We start from the raw sequence: 16,085 nt of genomic DNA, 5'->3' as shown, positions 1-16,085 counted from the left end.
GATTCTGATGATGTGTGATAATCAGGCAGCTATAAGCATAGCAAAGAACCCTGTGCATCATGACAGGACCTAGCACGTTGAGATTGACAAACACTTCATCACAGAGAAGGTGACTAGTGAGACGGTTAAATTGAACTACGTTCCTACCAAGCACCAAACCGCAGTCATCTTCACCAAAGCTTTACCTAGGCCTAACTTCGAAGACTTAACTTGCAAGTTGGGATTATATGATATATATTCTCCAGCTTGAGGGGGAGTGTTGAAATTTAGCATTCAAAGTTAGGATTTTAATTTAGGAAAGTATTTGAGGAATAAAAAAGGAGAGATCATTTAGGATATTTCCTTAGGATTCAGTTTCCTAATTTTAGGAGAGAATCAAGCTAGATTGATATTTTCTTATTCAGTCATTTGTGTATATATATGTGTATGGTGTGTACTGAAAAAATCAATAAAGGAATTTAGAAATTCTTCATCTTGGTATAGGTATTCCATAGAGTGGCTAATGGAAGGTGAAATAGGAAATTCATAAAGTCCTTGGTGTCTGAAGAGGAGATAATTCTAAGCAACCTTGAACACATTTTAGAGGTGATAGTGATTTTTTTTGGAAAGTTCTACTCTAAACCCTCAAGTGCTTCTTAGAGGATTGAAGGTTTAGATTGATCCCCCATTTCTAGAGAGAGTGTTGCTTGGCTAGACTGTACCTTCTCTAGAGGAGCTATGCGTTGTTTCAAATTGATCAAAGGGAAAGGCCCCTAACCCTGATGGTTTTACTATTGCATTGTATCAAATGTATTGGGATGTGATCAAAGAGGGTCTTATGAGGGTGTTTTTAGAGTTCCATAGGAATGGGATAATAAATCAAAGTGCCAATGCCACTTTCATTGCTCTTGTACCAAAAAATAGTCAAACCATCAAAATCTCAAATTTCATACCTATTAGCTTGGTAACAAGTTTATACAAGATTATAGTTAAGGTCTTATTAGGGCACTTACGTAGAGCTTTCCAAGAAACAATCTATATATCTCAATTGAGGGGAGACAAATTCAGATGTTGTTTTGATAGCTAATGAAATGGTTGATGTGAAAAGGAGGTTGGGGGAGGAAGGGGTAGTCTTCAAAATTGATTTTATTTTATTTTATTTTTTATAGATAAAAAGGAAGATATATTAGAAAGGGTTGCCAAAAAAGCAGCCCAAGGTATACAAAAAGTATACAGCTACTACCAGTCTCCACCACAAAAACACCAAGATACAAAATAAAAGGAATACAACCAGCCCGCCCTCACCAATGGCCCAACCAATCTTTCTAGGTCTGAGAAGGAGCTGAGAAAACTTGAATGCTTAATCAATTACTGTGGAGCAGAAGGGAACTGCGGAGGCAATGTTTCAGGATCCAAATGAATATTCGAATTCTATCGTGGAATGTGCGAGGGGCAAATGATAAGGAAAAAAGGAAGATTATTAAAGCCTTGATTAAGTCCCAAAGGGCGGATTTAGTGTCTTTAGGAAACAAAGATGAAGGAGATGAAGGTTGGGATAGTGTGCAACCTCGGTATGGGTAGATGTCTAGAATGGGGTGCAGTTAATTCAAGGGGTGTGGTTGAAAAGGTTTACGACCATTTGGTTTTGAATTTTTTGGACCATGTGCTACAAAGGAAAGGTTTCAACACAAAATGGAGATCTTGGATGAGAGGTTGTTTGTCTTCAACAAGTTTTGTAGTCCTAGTTCATGGAAATGCCAAAGGTAAACAAGAAGACCCTTTTTCGGCTTTCCTTTTTACCTTTGTAGCGGATGTCCTAAGTGGGAGGATGATCAAATTGGAGGAAAGTGGTTTATTAGAGGGTTTCATAGTGGGTAGGGATAGGACTAGAGTGTCTCTTTTACGATATTAGATGACACCATTTTCTTTTCTAAAGTCTCTTTGGAAAATATGCAAAACCTTGAGGTAATCCTTTTGGTTTTTGGGCAAATATTAAGGTTGAAAATCAATATAGAGAAGATTATTCTTTTCTGTATTAATATAAGCTAGGAGTTGATATCCATGTTGGCTTCAACTCTTGATTCTAGAGTTTTAGAGTGATCGCTATCTTATTTGGGTCTTCCTTTGGGACAGAATCCAAAGACAATAGGATTTTGGGATCCAGTAGTTGATAGAACCTTGAGGAGGTTGGATAGGTGGAAAAATAATTTTTTGTCTTTGAGGGGAGGATAACCTTAATTCAATCATGTTTGCCTTGCATTCCTAGCTGTTTCCTCTCTTTTCAAGATCCCAACATCAGTAGCCTTAAAGATTGTGAAAATACAAAGGGACTTCCTTTGGCTAGGGAATGGGGAAGGTAAAAAAGATCATTTTATCCGTTGGAATATAGTGTGTAGGTCGAAAGAGTTTGGAGGTCTAGGGATTGGGAAGACTTCCTTGAGAAATCGTGCTTTTTTAAGGAAGTGGCTTTGGAGGTTTCGTAGGAAAAGTTGTGGTTTATGGCATCATGTTTTTTTGAGCATTTATGGGACACATCTTTTGCTTGAGACACTAACATTTTGGTGTCCTTGGAAGGCTATTGCACAAGTTCTTTAGGATTTTTCCCCATAGACTTGCTTTCTAGTAACGGGAAGAGAATTTGATTCTAGGAAGATTTGTGATGGGGTGGTCAACCTTTGTGTTCACAATTTTCAGGTCTTTATAGGGTTATCGTAGTTAAAGATCTCATTATCTCAAATCCAATCCTTTCCTTCCAACCAAATTTGTTTTGAAATCAAAAGCCCTTTCAAAGGTCAAGACCTTTGCTTGGTTAGTGGTGCACATGAAGGTAAACACCAATTACATGCTACACTTGAGAAGACTATACAAATCTCTTAGTCCTCATTGGTGCATTTTATGTAAGGGAAGTGGAGAATCGATTGATCATCTTTTCTACATTGACCATTGACATTAGGGCTTTGACATGAGCTCTTCAGTCTAGCTAAGATGGATTGAGTCCTGTCCAAGAGTATTGTAATATGATGATTATCTTATTTAGGGGGCTAGGGACTTCCATCAGCGGTAAGACTCTTTGGAAAATTGTTTGCCTCATTGTATTTTGGATTGTGTGGTAAGAGAGAAATGTTAAGATTTTTTGAGGAAAAGTAGAGAATGGAAGGGATGTTGTGAGATCTACTTCACTTATATTCCTTCCTCTGGGCCTTTTGTATTGTCACTTTTAGAGGAGTTCACTCAATGTTATTCAACTCAGTTGGCTTTTGGTTTGTAATTCAAAACGGGTGGATAAATTGAGAGGAATTGATTTAGTGATATTTTGTATATGCTTGAGTGTGTAGTTCTCCTTGTATAGTGGAGGTGTCTAGTCTTATTACTGTGATCAGGTTTTGTAGTTTGTAGAGAGGATGTCTCATCCTTTTCTTGAATTTTTATTATCATCAATATATCTTTTATTTCTGATAAAAAAAAGGAAGAATGAGAGATTTGCCTGTTGCAAGACATGGCCATGTAGATGTGCTCATCACTTTGGAGGACAATGGACCTCTCTAGAGTTTTGGAATGCTCTTTCTCTTAGAGTTTGAGTGACAAACAAAAAAGCTTATGCACTGATCAGACCTTAATTGTGTTCATCTTCCCACTTGACCCTCTTAGGTTATGAACTGTATAAAGATTTTAGGCTAATTCTTTCCTCTTTACTATCTCTCCTCGTCCCTCTCTATCTGGTTTGTTATGTGATGGAAGGATCCCTCATCCTTGTATATAACTATTCTCTATTGATCACCCTGATTCCATTTCTAATCCAAAAAAAGAAAAAAGGAGAAAAAAACAAAGCTGTGCTATATCTTTCACAATGGATTGAACAATCCAACCTTTGATTATGTTATGAGGAAAGGAAGGCCCTAAAAAAACTCTACAGAGGAAGAAGCTCACCTCCTAGCCAATCATTCTATCTCCTGATTAGTTGATCTAGGCTTCCAAATGAATGAGTTCTCAACATTCCTTGAGAGATCATCTTGAGTGGAACCTACAACATTTGGTTTATCCCAAAATTTTCTCTATTTATTTTGTAGAAATTAGCTATGACATTTAAAATTGAAGGTTTATGAGTTGGAATCTTTCCCAAATTTGAAAATTGGTCTAAAATCACATGTATCTTCAATTAGAATATCCCTAACTTGTTCTTCTATTTTGTCTCTTGGCTTGCTAAAGACTACAGGTTTGAAATCTTTCACAAAGAAATTTGGTTTAAGTTCTCATCATGTATCTAAGATTGGAATGGTGCATTTTATGTGTAGCTACCTGAACATTTTTCTTTTTTCTTGCCACTACATGGTCAAGCAACTCACTTGTGTTCCATGCTACAAAATAAAATTATTAACTAATGTATCTCTTGATTATGAAGGCGTGTGTTCTCTATATTCTTCGAGTTGGTGTGACGGATCAGATGACAGAACCCACTCAAAGGAGTTTTTTAGTTCTTCTTGGGAAGCAGGTCTGCTAAGCTGGCTGAGTTTATCTTAATTTTTTTTACAATATCGATTTTGCCTTGTCTTCAACCTTCTCATGGTTGCCTACTCTTCTATGTAGTTTTTACTCTAATATGATAAACATTTTCTGATGTGTTGCAGCTTCAATCTCCTGATCTTAGTCCTTTCATGGCAGTTGCTGCTTTGCGTACTTTGTCATATACTCTGAAAACACTGGGAGAGGTGAGGTGTTACTATAGCATGGTTTTATATTGTTTTCTGGTCCATTTTTACGTATATTTTTTATGTTATAACCTTGTCCACTAGATAATATTATTTGTATATCCTCTATTACCAAAGTAATTTACAAGTCTACATTGGAGTACCAAGCATGGCATGTGTTAAATAGCACAAACTTTTTCTTCAATAATCATATAGGTTTAGAGGGCAGCCAAAAATAATGGCCCTGTTTGGTAACTATTTCTGAGAACACATTTGACTACCAGCAAATAGAAAACTATTTTTTGTTCTTAAAAGTAGGAAATGAGGTATTTTCAAACATCTTTTAGTTGTTTTCACTTGTTTTCCGAGAGCTGCTTTAAAAAATAATTATACAAATATAGAGAATGATTAAACATAATGTTGTCACTTTCTTTTTAAAGATGATAATGTTGTCTTTTGATAGGCAACGACCTTTTTTTTGGCTTTTCTGGGACTCGATCTTGGAATCTCCCACATGCCACCTCAATGTCTTGCCACTTGAGCCAGGCTGCAAGGGCATTAAAGATGATAATGTTTTTTATTTTTGTTTTTTTAAAAGGCAAATAAAATAATTTTATTAGAAATAGAAGTACTTGTATGAGAAAAAATGGGAATGTGAGGAGGGGCTGCTCTAGCCATTTTGCTCTTTCTGAGATATGAGGGATTAATCAACCCCATAATCGTCTTGCTCTGGGGCTCCTACCATATAAAGAAGATCAGCAAATCTCAAAAATATCCCTCGAGATGAGGTCTCGGCCTCCTTAGAAAGCCATTTTCACCTTGGATAGACTTGATTAGTTTTTTTTTTCCTTTAACCATTGGCCATCCCATGGAAAGGTTTGAGCTGCAAACCCCATTCTTAGTTCACTTCAATATGGATTTTTGTTTGAAGATTTGGGATCGAGTCATTGACCATATAATATATTTTCCATAGTTTCTGTGTGGTTGTACAAATATTACATAGATCCCGAAATCTTGCTAGGATTAATTTGTTTCCTTGTTAGATTCTTTGTTTCCTTGTTTAGATTCTAAAGTCAGAAGACTCAGAACTTGTTTTCAATGCATAGCTTTGTACCAATACCTTAGAAAAGAGTAAGAAAGGAATTATTTTCTCTCCATTTTCTCTCTAACTTCAACAATTTTTCTCTGACTATCTTTCTCAAATTTATCACCCTGCTTTTCTGTAGTTTGTAATGAACCTAAGCCTCTCCTTTATATTGCCTAGATCTCCTTAAGCACCTATTTTCCTGTCCTCCACTCAACAGAGGTAGATTAACCTGCTTTTCTGAAGTTTCTAATGAGCCTAAACCTCTCCTTTATGTGGTGAAAACTGTCAAGTGCATTCATATCGCCAAGATCTCCTTAAGCACCTATTTTCCTGTCTCCCAATCAGCAAAGGTAGTCTAGTTCCACACTTTAAAATTAGTTTTGTTCACCCTAAATTTTTGCATAAATTTGTAACCTTCCTACTCATTTCACAACGTCTTAGTAGTGTCCTCAAAGTCCGGGTGGTGTTGGAGCCAATGTTCTCTAAGTTAAGAGGGATGGACCCCTCTATATCAACCTTATTTTTGCTAGGTTGACTTGAAGTTCCAGGGAGGCTCTGGAACATCTTAAAATGTACCAAAGAATGATCATTGAATGTCATTATGAAAATTGCCAACAGAAAAAAAAAAGGGATTGTTGCCTTGGTTTGTCCTAACCTCCTAAGTTTGCTTGAAGCAAAGAGGTTACTCTATATATCTTAAAATGTCTTACATAATTATCTATTACAAATGTTGTGGAAATTAGAAAACTTTGATTATGTAGCTACCAATTCAGATCCTATGCCTGCTCATGTTGCATCCATTTGACATGTGTACTTTTGGGATTCTGAAGGGTGGGTGCCAGATTCCTTATTTATATAAGCTTGCTTCTTCTCTTATAAAGCTCTTAAGATCTTGATATTTTAGTGATCCTACGGTAGCCCAGATGAGAGTAGTGTGAATTAAAAATATAGCCAGTTTCCCATGTTAACTCTGTGGTAAGAAGTTACATGATTCATTGCATTTGTTTTGTTGAAATGAAGGAAAACTTATTTTCTGGAATCTAACTGATACACTGAGAGGGGGGAGACTTTAAATAACATTGAGATTATTTCTGAGGAGATTGTAAATTTCTTTGGGAATCTCTATTCCAAACCCGAAGGTGATTCTTGGAAGATTGAAGGGATTGATTGGGCCCCTATTTCTAAAGAGAGTGCAATTTGGTTGGATAGACCGTTTTCTGAAGAGGAGGTTCGAATGGCAGTTTTCCAATTGAATAAGGAAAAGACCCCTGGCCCTGATGGCTTTACTATAGCAGTTTATCAAGAGTGTTGGGATGTGATAAAAAATGATCTTATGAGGATTTTTTTTGAGTTCCACACTAAAGGGGTAATAAATCAAAGCACAAATGTGACATTCATTGCTATGGTGCCTAAGAAAAGCCAAACTTTTAAAATCTCAGATTATAGACCTATTAGTTTGGTTACAAGTTTATATAAGATAATTGCTAAGGTCTTATCAGGGCGTTTACGCAAAGTTCTACATGAAACAATCTTTGGCTCTCAAGGAGCTTTTGTGGAAGGGAGACAAATATTGGATGCTGTATTGATAGCCAATGAAGTGGTGGATGAGAAAAGAAGGTTAGGAGAGGAAGGGGTAGTCTTCAAAATTGATTTTGAGAAGGCCTATGATCATGTGGATTGGGGCTTTTTAGATCATGTGCTTCAAAGGAAGGGGTTCAGCTAGAAATGGAGATATTGGATGAGGGGCTGTTTATCTTCTTCTAGTTTTGCTATCCTAGTTAATGGGAATGCAAAGGGTTGGGTTAAGGCCTCTAGAGGTTTGAGACAGGGAGATCCTCTTTCTCCTTTCCTTTTTACTCTAGTAGCAGATGTTCTAAGTAGGTTGATGATTAGAGCTGAGGAAACTGGGATAACTGAGGGTTTCCTTGTGGGGAGGGATAGGACTAGAGTGTCCTTGTTACAGTTTGCTGATGATACCATATTTTTCTCTAAAGCCTCTTTGGACCTTCTTCAAAACCTTAAGATTATCCTTTTGGTTTTTGGGCAAGTATTTGGTTTAACAATCAACTTAGAAAAAAGCACCATTTCAGGTATTAACACTAGGCAGGAGGTGTTGTCTAGTTTGGCTTTGGTTTTGGAGTGCAGAGTGTCAGAGTGGCCTTTGTCTTATTTAGGCCTTCCTTTGGGAGGGAACTCAAAGACAATAGGCTTTTGGGATCCAGTGGTTGAGAGAATTTCGAGGAGGCTGGATGGGTGGAAAAAGGCCTATTTGTCTTTGGGAGGGAGAATTACTTTAATTCAGTCTTGTTTGTCTCACATCTCTAGCTACTTCCTCTCCCTATTTAAAATCCTTGTATCTACAGCTTCAAAGATTGAGAAGATGCAAAGGGATTTTCTTTGGTCTGGGGCCAGGGAAGGGAAGAAAGATCACCTAATCAGACGGGAGGTTGTTAGTAGACCAAGGGAGATGGGAGGTTTGGGCTTTGGGAAGACTTCTATGAGAAATAGTGCCCTCTTAGGGAAATGGCTTTGGAGGTTCCCTAGAGAAAGGAGCGGTCTTTGGCATAAGGTTATTGCGAGTATATATGGGACACATCCTAATGGATGGGACGCCAACATGGTGGTTAGATGGTCTCACAGATGTCCTTGGAAGGCTATTGCTCAAGTTTTCTAGGAGTTCTCCCCTTTTGTCCGCCTAATGGTGGGCAATGGGGAGAGAATTCGGTTTTGGGAAGATTTTTGGTGGGGAAACCAAAATTTGTGTTCTCAATTTGCTGATCTTTACAGAGTTATTTCTGTGAAAAACCTCACTGTCTCAAATGTTCTTGGCAATTCCTTACCATTGTCTTGGAATTTTAACTTTCGCCGCAATCTAACGGATTTAGAAATTGATCTCCTTCAGAGATTAATGTCCTCCCTTAATTCTGTGCTTCTTTCCCCTTCTTCATCAGACTTAAGAGCGTGGTTTTTGTCTTCGTCAGGCTCGTTTTCAGTGAAATCTTTTTTCTATGCCTTGTCAAAAGTTTCAAATCCTTTAATGTTCCTTCCGGCCAAGTTTTTATGGAGCTCAAAAGTCCCTTCAAAGGTTAAGGCCCTCGCTTGGTTAGTAGCACATGGGAAGGTAAACACTAATGACAAGTTGCAATTGAGAAGACCCTACAAAGCCCTCTGTCCTCAATGGTGCATTCTTTGCAAAGGAAATGGAGAGTCGATTGACCACCTTTTTCTTCATTGTCCCGTTACTATTGGAATTTGGCACAGGTTGTTCAATCTAGTAGGTGTGATTTGGGTCCCTCCAAGGAGCCTTGAGGACATGTTGGTTATTTCTTTTAAAGGCTTGGGGAACTCATTAAGAGGCAAGACACTTTGGCAAATTGCTTGCCTTACTTTGATTTGGATGGTGTGGCAAGAAAGGAACAATAGGATCTTTGAGGATAAAGGGAGAACGGAAGAGATGGTTTGGGATTTGATCCAGTTTTATTCTTCTCTATGGGCTTCTTGTACTGAAGCTTTTAGAGGAGTTCCTCTAAGCATTCTACAACTCAATTGGATTGGAGTTTGCGTTTCAAGAGTTTGAAGATTGATGGGGTTTCTTTTGTTTTTAGAGTTCTATTGTTGGGTGTTTTTCCTTGGCATTTGTGTAGGAAGGACCTCTCATCCTTCCCTTGGTTTTTTTCTCTTTCTTTTGTCTCTTTTTTCTCTCCTGTATTTGTTCTTTTATTAATATAATCTTCTTCGTTTTTGATAAAAAAAAAAAAAGTTATTGTAGTGGTGGCATTTTTTTTTTTTTTTTTTTTGGTTTTGTTTGATCGGATACCAATTTTTGTTCCTTTTACTGTGTAGGACAAACCATTTTGTGATATTATGGAATTTATATCAACTTAAGGTTCTCCTTTTAATATTGTTTGATTTATTCATTTTCAGGTCCCACTGGAATTCAAGGAAGTTCTTGATAATACAGTTGTTGCAGCAATGTCTCATTCTTCACAGCTTGTAAGCTCCTGGTTGAGTTTATCTATATTTTGAACTTTGAACATCTGTGATAGTATCTTTTTCCCCTTTTGATCAGAAACAAAAAACGTATTAAATTATGGATAAAGAAATACAGAAGAAGGATGAGGAATCCTTCCTACAATACAATGAACTGATCAAAGAGTATGTTTGAAGCCTCCAAAGTACCAACTAAACCTATACTATTATAAATTACCACATAAGAATATACAAAAAACAATTCATTGCTCTAATATTAGAATAACTTTCCTTCCAAGTAATGCCTATTCAATGCTACTCTCCTTCTTTAGTGGTGTTAAAGATCAAGAAAATGCAAAGGGATTTTCTTTGGAGCCTTTCATAATGGACTTGATTCCTTTGTACAAACCTACCCGCACGGTCACACTCAGGAGGGGTGTCTCTAAAGGTGAGGGAGGGTGCCTTAAGTTGAAATGGTAAAGACATGAAAATAAGTTCTCATCATATGGAACAACTTTAGAAATTAATCTTCTTAACATGTATACATGGCATAAAAAATTAGTTATTTTGAACTATTACAATTTTTTTTTTTCTGACATAATTTTTCTAGATTGGTAACTATTCTTGGCAGAAATTTTTTGACCTCATGAATTCTTGTTATGTTCCTTCCAAGGATAGACCTAATGTTGATCTTGAGTCTAATGATCAACTGCGCTTGAGTCACTTGATCAAGTGGAAGCAACACTATCTGTTTATCCTCTTTCACTGAATTAATGCTCTAAATATCCTTGTCAGCACTTAGCTGTCTGATGTTGGAGCTCCTTTTGTCATAAAAATATGTTATTGTTGATCTAAAAGAAAATAATCCATTTTAAAGTTCTCATTTCTCTTTTTGTCTAGTTTTGTTGTACTAGATGTTAGTGTTTTTCTTTTTTGGATATGTGTATATATATATATATATATATATATATATATCAAAGTACATATGATATGTACAATAGGTGCCAACAGGAGAACAAAGGAAGATAAAAGAACAAAAACAAGGTTCCTAATCTACAAAGTGCTTTTGTTTCTTAATAATAAAGGAAACAATTTTTGCAAATAAGGAAAATTGTGCTCTAATCTACAATACCATAGGATGATTCATTCTCACTTGATTGAGAAGAAGTTTTATTCACTGCTTGAGTTTGTCCTTCTAGAGTAGCATCATCTTCAAAGTCGCACAACCCATTCACCTCCCTAGAACATGGAATATTTGAAGGGAATAAATTTGAAAGAAAAAGGATTGCGAGAGAGATTAGGGACATGAAGAACCAAATTTAACATTAAAAATTTTTGAATTAGGAATGAAACCCTTTTCCTGCAAATGAGGACAAAGAACTATCGACCATTCTTACTTTTTGACAACTAGAACATGGAATATATGAAGAGAATAAATTTGAAAGATTGGTCATATGATTTGTTGCTTTTGAATCAATAATCCAAAGAGTTTTATTTCTAGAATGAACGCTTAGGCTCATCAATAAGTTACCTTGTTGGGCAAAAGTATTAGAGGGTGTGGGATTTGAGTTATTTTCAATGTTTTGAAAATCGGACCGGACTAGCCAGTCCAATAGGTCCAACCGCTGACCGATGGCCTTTCTAGTTTGGTTCCTCCTTTTGGACTGTTTGGCCATCGAACCGATTGCAAACTGCCTGAACCATTGGTTGGACTGGTAAATTGGGTGGGCCATTTGATTTTTGAACAATTGAACGGTTCAATAGCCTTTTTTTTTTTTTTTATCACTCGAAAGCCCACTAACACAGACCCAATTTCAGTTCAATGCCCCCCTTTTAAAAGCCTAATCCATGATGCTATTTGTTGGGCTCTTTCTTGAATCCACATCATGCCATGGAGAAGTTATGTATTTAAGGGCCCCCTCATTCTTATTTAAATTCGATGTGGGATTGATGATATTGAAGTTTAATGAATCAATAAAAGAAAATCCACAAATCCGCCCAAAGGACTCGAGCCCACGACCTAGAGCTTAAGGAATGTCACAGAGAACCACTTAGGTACATATGTTTTCATGCTAAGTATGGCAAACAAAAAAAATATATTCTTTTCTAAAAAATTTATAATACTACATAAAATAATATAATATTTTTTAAAATTATAAAATTAGTTAAAATTAAATAATTTAATTTTATTTCAGTTTTAATATATTTACATTTAAATACTATATATATTTCATTTAATAAAATTTAAAATATTACTATATTTATACTTATACATGATTTAATTTGATAATATAAAAGATAAAAAATAAATATTATTGATTTTTAATTTATTTACATATATATATATATATATTTAATTTTTTATAATTAATTTTAATTTTAATAATATATAAATTATATATTTATGATGTCATTGGTTTAACCGTGGTTCAACCATAGGTCTGACCATTGTATTATGAACTGGTAACTTTTTTGGTTCAATGATCGGTTCGATTTTTAAAACATTGGTTATTTTTGAACTGGTTCATAAACTTGTGCAATAACTCTAATTGTTCTTTTTGAAAGGCTGAGAGTCTGGTCCTCCAGAGTTGATCAGTTGCTATCCATCACCTGCTGCATTGGAAAGCATGATGATTCTTGTCAGGGAACTTCATGTTCTTCATATTTGCAAGCTTGCCTTAAAGCTTCTAGCATGTCTCTTTGGTATGCTTGGGCTTGTTGCAATAGTCGCACCAAACTTTGTTACTCCTCTCTTCTCCCTTCTTGAAAGCCTTCTGTTACCTATTAAGGCGTTCTCAAGTGCTGCAGAAATGAAAGCATAGTTTCTTGTCCTGCCATCGTACATTCCTCTTTCTCTCTTCCTCCTAATGTAGGCAAACACTTAAAGAGATTCCTTGCTAATAACTCTCCTCTTGGCTTTGTCTAATTTTGAGTTAAGGTCTACAAAGAACTCAAAGAGCCCTCTTTTTCAAGCATCTTATTGTACCAAGCGCTATCATTGACGAACTCCCATTCAACATCATAGTACTAGTCTAATTCCTGCCATAGACTCCTTGATGTACTATTTGGGTCATGCTTTGGCTCATATCAAATATCTGAGCCGACTTTCCCATGTCTAAATAGGTCTCAAAAACAACATTCGACCTCTATTTTGCTGTTGATAAGAAAAGGTTTGTTTGGCCAATATCGGGTTCTATTGAGTTGACTAGTCATACCATAACCATGGAGTTCTCTGCTTCCCATGTTTGAGATGCCATCTCATCTTCCTGTTGAGGTGGCTTTGTGGAAACAGTGAAATATCCTAACTTACCTTTGCCATGCATAGACATCTTCACGGATTAAGACTCCCATAAATAATTCTGCCCATTCAGTTTCTAGGTTGTCATACGAAGTGATGGGATTCATGAAAAGATTGTTGAATCAACTGTTGAGGTTGTTAAAAAATATTTTTGAACATCTCTTCTTTAGTAACTCCCAACATGATTATATAGTGTTTTAGAAGGGAGAAGACACAAAAAAGTGAATGATAAATGCCTAGGATTAAAGGCGGCTTTGATACCATGAAAACAAATTGGCGAAAACTTAATTTGTATTAATATGAATAAATGAATACCACTGGAATTCTGTGTGTGTGTTGGTTTAGTGCTTAGAAAGAGGGATCAGATATGAAAGGAAAAGCTTTCTCTCTCACAATACAAGAATAGCTACCTCTTCACTTCCCCGGATTGCTACCCTAGTTTGTCTTTGAGACTTGTGATTGAGTGGGTTTGCCTCTCATCTTCTTTGTGGCCTTACTTTGTTAATGGAAAACTAAAGGATGAACTGCCGATTGTTTAACTTTCTATTAAGAGAGGGCTTCAGCCAATATAAAAAAAACTAGCCCTGGATCCTCGTCTATCTGTCTGGTGAAGTAGAGAATGAATCTTGCAAGCAATCAATTATGGGTTTACTACTTACTACGTATGGCTTCAAGACAAGATTGGAATTCAGACTTCCCTTCTTCGTAAGCAAATAAGCAATTGGACCTGGGACTTGGATCTCTATCAAAAGGCAAGCCAAGCTAAGCAACTACGCTCGTTGCTCTCATTACCGCTCTGTGACTCCACTATGCTCCACGCTCCTTTTGATGCATTCTCTTTGGTTCTACTAAGACTTCTACACCGTCTTCTCTTTCTAACTTGATCTTTTCTCCCAACGGTTTTTCTCTTAATCTCGGCAGCTTTCCCCACCCATGTTGACTTTATTCGGGTAATCCAAACTAAATAAGAAAGAGAAAAGGTCGGTTGCCTTGTAGCCAGTGACTAGTCTCACTATGGAGCTACGTGAAGACCGCCACTATACAATTGTCTTTCAAAAAAGGAGAACACGCCCTTTACTTTGACTAAAGAAGGTAAGGTAAAAGCAAGAGTCAAACTATGAGATGAAAGCAGCCATGCCATGAGTTAAGACCTATGAATAGACATTTAAGAGGAAAGAAAAGATGCATAGAACTTGCATCAACTCATGGCATGCTAGTGTTTGAGAAGGTAGTCAGAGCACTCAATGCTCCTATATTTTATCCTCTTAATTTAGATAATAGTGACTTAGCCTCACTACTCTCATATGCCTTAGCCGAAGTGAAGTAGATGCTTTCTGGGCATGAACTCCTAGCTATATAAAAAAAAAGTGAACCTTGCAGGGAAAGGTATAAATATGTCCCCCAAGCTTCTAATATGTTTGCTCCTCGGTCAATAGCCCAAATAGATCTACCCTGGGGTAAAAAGCCGCAACAAGACCGAGTTCAAGAGTGGATCCTTTTTCGGATAGCTCAAAGGGTTCGTCTCCTAGAAAATAGCTCTAAAATGGTCAAACATCTTTACAATACACACACACACACACACACCCCAATTCCTTGGGTTCAATGTCTTGAGTTTTATGGAGGAAAATTGTATTGGCTCTTTTTCTAATATATTCTTTTGTGAATGGTCTTATCCATAGATTTAATGATGGGAATCTCAAGTTATGCATGACAGATTATAAAAATTACACTTTAACTGATTATTCTAGATCTTATCATGTTTTTATTGGTATGTTTTGTTCAGTAATACAATGTTGACTGGAAAGCATTGCTAGGTACGCATCGAGGCTGCTTTGACACTGCGGGCATTGGCTGAGGTTGATCCCACCTGTGTTGGTGGTTTGGTTTCTTATGGGGTGACAACACTAAATGCCTTAAGAGAAAATGTTTCATTTGAAAAGGTAAAAATGGACTAGAATGTAACCTCATGGCATGTGATATGGGTTACTGTAATTATCTTGCTGAAGTGATTAATATTAATTTATCCTCTCTGGAATTTTTTTGTTTTTTTTGGTTTTCCATTTATATAAGGTTTCTCTTTATACTTTTCTTCAATATTGCACTTGGCTTTTTATTTTTCATTGTTAAATTATATATTGTACCCTATGAAACCATATGAATTTTATAGGTTTAGGAAAAAAATTGCTGTTTAACCAAGTTATGTCAAAATGTATCCCATTAAGGTTTTAAATAAGTATCTCCTGATCTTTATTGTTTGTGTTTTATATCCCCTTTTGATTCCTTTCATCTGAAAACGGAGTGGCACAAGGTGGAGGTTAGGAGAGGGTTTTGAAGGAGGCAAAAGATTTGATTGAGTTGAGGGTTAAAGGGGCATTATTTGGAAGAGAGGTTACAAAGATGTGGTTACATGGAAGGAGAACAAGTGGAGACAGAAGTTGAGGGCATAATGGTCAAAAAGAGGGAAGCAAATAGACTACAACTTCTTTGCAGTGATGATTCCTGGCACTTCAATATGTTGGTATGGTGGTAATGGAATCAATTTGCTAGGGGGAAGTTCAGGGAAATGTTAAGGTTGCAAGAAGCTTAAAAAAGTTGGTGGCATGGAATGGATGCTTGTGGGTGAGGGCACATTTGATTCCATAAAGGGAAAAGAGAGTGAGGATTTGGAGAAGAATGTATGATGTGGAAAAATTGTAATAGTTTTGAAAGAGTTAGAATGGTGATTCCATCAGGTAGGGAGCTCTGAAAAAGGTTGAAATGCTGCTTTCATTTGCTTGTTCCTAGATAGGGGCAATGGTATTTAAGGACTTTGCAGAGGACTCCATATTTCTTTAGAATAACATAAGGGTATACTCAGGACTGCTCCAGGAGGAAGGGAAGGTATGGTTGTGCAGGGGGGAAAATGCTGGTTTGGGGTTGAATCAAAATCCTTTGAGCTTTTGAAGGAGTTGGTTAAAGGTAAGGAGATTTGGCTTGATTGTAGAGAAGGGGACACAGTTTCTCCTTTCGGATTAGATTTGGTGAGAGGGGCGTAGCTAAGTTGCTGGAGGGGGCTTAAATTCCATTA

At 36.7% G+C, this 16,085-nt stretch overlaps 1 protein-coding gene across 1 annotated transcript in view; it reads left to right on the top strand.

Annotated features, from left to right (window-relative positions):
- Positions 1 to 16,085, top strand: part of LOC100263559 (protein SWEETIE) — a 130,887-nt gene that overhangs the window by 22,352 nt on the left and 92,450 nt on the right. Inside the window, exons 9-12 of the mRNA XM_002279944.5 lie at positions 4,379 to 4,468; positions 4,605 to 4,685; positions 9,676 to 9,744; positions 14,833 to 14,958. Of these exons, the coding sequence (XP_002279980.2) occupies positions 4,379 to 4,468; positions 4,605 to 4,685; positions 9,676 to 9,744; positions 14,833 to 14,958 (366 nt within the window). The remainder of the gene's footprint in view (positions 1 to 4,378; positions 4,469 to 4,604; positions 4,686 to 9,675; positions 9,745 to 14,832; positions 14,959 to 16,085) is intronic.

The sequence above is a fragment of the Vitis vinifera genome, chromosome 14 (genome assembly GCF_030704535.1).
Source record: "Vitis vinifera cultivar Pinot Noir 40024 chromosome 14, ASM3070453v1".
In the NCBI taxonomy this organism is placed as follows: domain Eukaryota; kingdom Viridiplantae; phylum Streptophyta; class Magnoliopsida; order Vitales; family Vitaceae; genus Vitis; species Vitis vinifera.
Note: the sequence above shows the minus strand (reverse complement) of the source record. Positions and strands in the feature narration are given on the sequence as shown.